The 4,919-nt window shown below is 44.5% G+C and overlaps 1 protein-coding gene across 3 annotated transcripts in view; it reads left to right on the top strand.

Moving 5' to 3' along the window:
- Positions 1–2,556, top strand: part of Tsen34 (tRNA splicing endonuclease subunit 34) — an 8,128-nt gene extending 5,572 nt beyond the window's left edge. For all 3 annotated transcript variants that reach the window (XM_005371389.2, XM_005371391.3, XM_005371390.3), the window contains exon 5: positions 2,060–2,556. In XM_005371389.2, coding sequence (XP_005371446.1) covers positions 2,060–2,247 — 188 coding nt within the window. In that variant the 3' untranslated portion in view covers positions 2,248–2,556. The remainder of the gene's footprint in view (positions 1–2,059) is intronic.
- Positions 2,557–4,919: the final 2,363 nt, after the last annotated feature.

Raw genomic sequence — 4,919 nt, 5'->3', positions numbered from 1 at the left:
ATCCATTCTTCTATTGAAGGGCATCTAGGTTGTTTCCAGGTTCTGGCTATTACGAACAATGCTGCTATGATGATTGGAGTCTTTAAACAGCCAGAGACTCGCACTTTTGGCTAAACTCTTGCCAGGAACCCATCTGCCAGGCAGGGACGTAGCAACAGTCTCCTTAGAATGCTTCACAGTCTCATGGTTTAGATTCTCACCTCCTCCCCCCTCTTAAAGATTGTTGGTTTTGTTTTTTGGTGTTATGTGTGTGGGTGCACAGGGAGATCAGAAGATGGTATCAGATTCTCCTGGAGCTGGAGTTACAGGCAGCTGGGAGGTCGATGTGAGTGAGAGGAACTGAACTCTGGTCCTCTGGAAGAGTGGTAGATTAGTTGCTGAGCCATCTCTCCAGCTCTCCGTTTTTAATTTTCATTGCCTATGATTTACCCTCTTGTATAGTCTCATTCAGGTTCCTGTCCTGCTAACTTAGATTCACCTATTCCAGGGACAGACTGTCAGCTGTTCAGTTACCAAGCCCTCCGAGGGCCTCTGCTTCCAGAGCATGTGGCTGCAGTGCTGCCCTGGCGGAGCCTACAAAACTAACCCGTGGCCGGGCGGTGGTGGCGCATGCCTTTAATCCCAGCACGCCTTTAATCCCAGCACTTGGGAGGCAGAGGCAGGCAGATCTCTGTGAGTTCAAGGCCAGTCTGGTCTACAAGAGCTTGTGCCAGGACAGGCTCCAAAGCTACAGAGAAACCCTGTCTCGAAAAACTAAAAAAAAAAAAAAAAAAAAAAAAAAAAAAAAAACAAAAAAAAAAACCTAACCCATGTTTACCGTCTGGCACTTCTTTTTGGGGAAATCCTATTGATAATCTACTTGTTTCCTTTTTTCTTTTTCTTTTTTTTTTTTTCTGATACAGGGTTTCACAGTAGCTATCATACTGGAACTCGCTCTGTAGACCAGCCTGACCTGGAACTCAAAGACCTCCACTTGTCTCTGCCTCCCGAGTGCTGGGATTGACATAGGACTTTGATTTTTGCTTTATTCTATTATAAAATTTTTTCTTCTTTAGTCTATTAGAGTCCCGGCCTGATCCTGTTAATGTTTTGCAGTTGCACTAGAGATCAAACCTTGCCTGTTCTCCATAAGTGGTCTGCTGCTACATCTCAGTACTTATGACTTATCTTTCAATCTTGACTTGCTTTCATTTGTTTCTTTTTCATCTTTTATTTTGGTAAAAATGTCTGTATGGTACCCAGGTTGGCCTTGAACTCCTAAGCTCAAAGAGTCTCCTGGCCTAAGCCTTCTATGTGCTTGAGGTTACAAGCTGTCTCACCATATCTTTTAATCATGATAGTTGTGTATTGCTTAGTCTTACAGGTGCACCTTGTACCACGGAAGTAACCATTCTTTTCTTTCTCTTCTGTGTCTTGGCAGTTGTGAACCATCTTGGGCCATTAAAGCCAACCTGGGTCACATGAAACAGCTATCTCAGGAAAAAAATGGAAAAAGAGGGCTGGAGAGATGGCTCAATGGTGTTCTTGCAGAGAACCCAGATCTTGTCCCCAGCACTCGCATGGTGGCTCAAAACCACTTCTAACCCCAGTTCTGTGGGACCTAATGTCCTCTTCTGGCCTAGGCAGGTATCAGGCATACGCATGGTACACATACACGCATGCAGGCAAGCAAACACTCATATACTTTAAATAAATAAATCAAAAGAAAATGTTAGGGGCTGGAGAGATGGCTCAGTGGTTAAGAGCATTGCCTGCTCTTCCAAAGGTCCTGAGTTCAATTCCCAGCAACCACATGGTGGCTCACAACCATCTGTAATAAGGTCTGGTGCCCTCTTCTGGCCTGCAGACATACACACAGACAGAATATTGTATACATAATAAATAAATAAATAAATATTTAAAAAAAAAAGAAAATGTTAGAATACTTAATCTTCACAAGGCCCTGACTTCCGTACACAGTACTACAAAGGAACCTAAAGTGCAGTAAGCAGAAGGATCCGTTGTCAGTGCTCCAGCCCCTCCAGATGGGAACTGCTATGCATCTGTCTTTTTCTCCCAGGTGACCCGCTGCGATTCCACGCTCACTACATTGCTCAATGCTGGGCTGCTGAGGACCCCATCCCACTTCAGGACCTGGTCTCTGCCGGCCGCCTGGGAACCAGTGTCAGAAAGACCCTGCTTCTCTGCTCCCCTCAGCCTGATGGGAAGGTGGTCTACACCTCCCTACAGTGGGCTAGCCTGCAGTAAGCTGCAGATTGAGGGGGGTGTGGCTATGTGTCCAAGAACCCTCCTAGATGGTCAACTCCTCCTTCTCACCCCTCATCTTGCATGGAGGCTTGTGTTCTCCCACCTTGCCTGATTCCAGAGTTTTGAACACTAAATACTTTATAGTTTTTTTTTTCCTGTTTTAAGGCGCTTACTAGCTGTTTTATTTTTCTGTCTCCAAACTGTGAGCTTGTTCAGAGTTGAGACTGCTCTTATTTGGCTTTTCTGTTTTCTAAAGGGTAGTTCTCAATAAATTTGTTGAATAAATGTTCGTATTTTGAGTCCTTACAATAGTCTTTGGAATGTGGAGCTTTTAATCCTGTATTCAGATGAGAAAGGAAAAGGGGAATGACTTGCCCAGGTCACAAAACTAATAACTACCAGGCCTGGGACATTATACTTGGTCTTTCTGATTCTGCCTCTCTGCATCCCACGAAGTTGTGCCTTGAAGATTTTTTTATTATGTTTATATATTATCTGCATACATGTGTATGTGTGTGGGTACAAAGTGCCATGGAACATATGCGGAGATCAGGACAATTTATGAGAGCCTGTTCTCTTTTTTTCACCATTTGGGTCTCAGGGATTAAACTCAGATTGTTAGGCTTGCCATCAAACAACTTTAACTGCTGAGCCATTTCACTGGTTGTCTTGAGATTTCTACAAATCATTTCAGATGCATATAAAGGTCATAACTAAAAATGCTGCATGAGCTGCTTGTGGTGGTGTATACCAGTCTAGTAAGACATGCTGAAGAGGCAAAGGCGGAAGGATCATGAGTTTGAGGTCTACTTGGGCTACAGGTTTGGTGCTATAGAGATGGCTCAGTAGTTAACCTTTTCCAAAGGACCTAAGTTCAGTTTCAAACACCCATATAGGACAGCTCACAAGTGCCTGTAGCATCATTTTTAGGGAATTTGCTACCCTATTCTGTCCTCCAAAGGCAGCTGTACTCAGGTGCATATACCCACACATATATACACAAAAAGAGCTGGGCGCCGGGCGGTGGTGGTGCATGCCTTTAATCCCAGCACTCGGGAGGCAGAGGCAGGCAGATCTCTGTGAGTTTGAGGCCAGCCTGGTCTACAAGAGCTAATTCCAGGACAGGAACCAAAAAAAAAAAAATTACAGAGAAACCCTGTCTCAAAAAAAATCCAAAAAAAACCAAAAAACAAAAACAAACAAAAAAACAGAGCTGGGTGTGGTGCTATGTACATTTAATACCAGTACTCAGGAGAAGCAGCAGGATCTTTGAGTTAAAGGCTAGCCTAGTCTACATAGCAAGATCCAGGCCAAGAAGGCCTGTCTCAGATACATAAGGGCTGGAGAGATGGTTAGGAATACTTGATATTCTTGCAGAGAACCTGGGTATGGTTCACACATACATAGGACTCACAATTATCCATAACTCCAGTTTCTGGGCATCTAACCCCTTCTGGCCTTTGAAGGCACTAGGTGTACACATGGGACAGGTGCATATATGCAGATAAGACACCTGTACACATTAAATCATTTTTAAAAGTTAAGAATTGGGACTGGAAAGATGACTCAGCAGTTAAGAGTCCTGCTGCTCTTCCAGAGGACCCAAGTTCAATTCCCAGCACCCAGATGGCAGCTCACAGCTGTAACTCCAGCTCCAGGGGATTTGTCACCCTCATACAAACATACAGGCAAAATACCAATGCATGTAAAATAAGAATAAAAATCAAATATATGACACATAGTAAACTGTCTACCTGTTGCTACCCGTTCCCTCCCCTCTCTTCCCAGACTAAATGAGCAAGATCCTTGCCTTCTGAGTATATAAATGCAAATTGAAGTAAAAGTAAAGAATACCCAATCTAGACCTAGTGTTACAGGCCTGTCCTCGTAGCTACTCAGGGACAGAGGCAGGGACACCGTCCCTATGCGTGTGAGGCTAGCCTGTCTACATAGTTCCAGGATAGCCAGTGCTAGCTGCATAGACCCTATTACCCCCTCAAAAATAAATAAAGGTGTGGTGGTGCATGCCTTTAATACCAGCACTTGGGAGGCAGAGCCAGGTGGATCCCTTCTGAGTTCCAGGCCTGTCTACATTGTCAGCTCCAGGACAGCCAGGACTAAGTAGAAAGACTAGTGGGCAGGGGTACCAATTAAACGAATAAAGTATGTGCAGGAAAATGGGTTGTAAACTCAGCACTTGAGAAATATAGGCAGGAGGATCTTGAATTCAGTCATTTGATGGGAAACCCTGTCTCAAAAACAATAGAGACATATGCCACGGTGATGGGGGTATTTTCTTCTCTAAGAGTATATCACTCCGGATATATCTAAGTTTGTGTCAAGCTCACAAAACCAAACCAGCACAGCATGCATACTTCAATATATGGCCCTAAAATTCTAGCATTTGTAAAGCCAGGGCTGGACATTGTTATGAGACTGAGACATTGGTGGGGAACCAAGGCGGCCCTGAATTTCCCAAGAGTCTTTGCTAAAACAAAAAGTGACAACTTCAGAGCGTTACTTTATGCCTTTGGCCTAGAAGTGGCAGCCTCGCCGGGCGGTGGTGGCACACGCCTTTAATCCCAGCCTAAGGGAGGCAGAGGCAGGCACATCTCTGAGTTCGAGGCCAGCCTGGTCTACGAGAGCTAGTTCCAGGACAGGCTCCAAAGCTA

This window comes from Microtus ochrogaster, unplaced genomic scaffold (assembly GCF_000317375.1).
Source record: "Microtus ochrogaster isolate Prairie Vole_2 unplaced genomic scaffold, MicOch1.0 UNK108, whole genome shotgun sequence".
Taxonomy (NCBI): Eukaryota; Metazoa; Chordata; class Mammalia; order Rodentia; family Cricetidae; genus Microtus; species Microtus ochrogaster.
The sequence above is the reverse complement of the archived record's forward strand: the minus strand, read 5'-3'. Positions and strand labels throughout refer to the sequence as shown.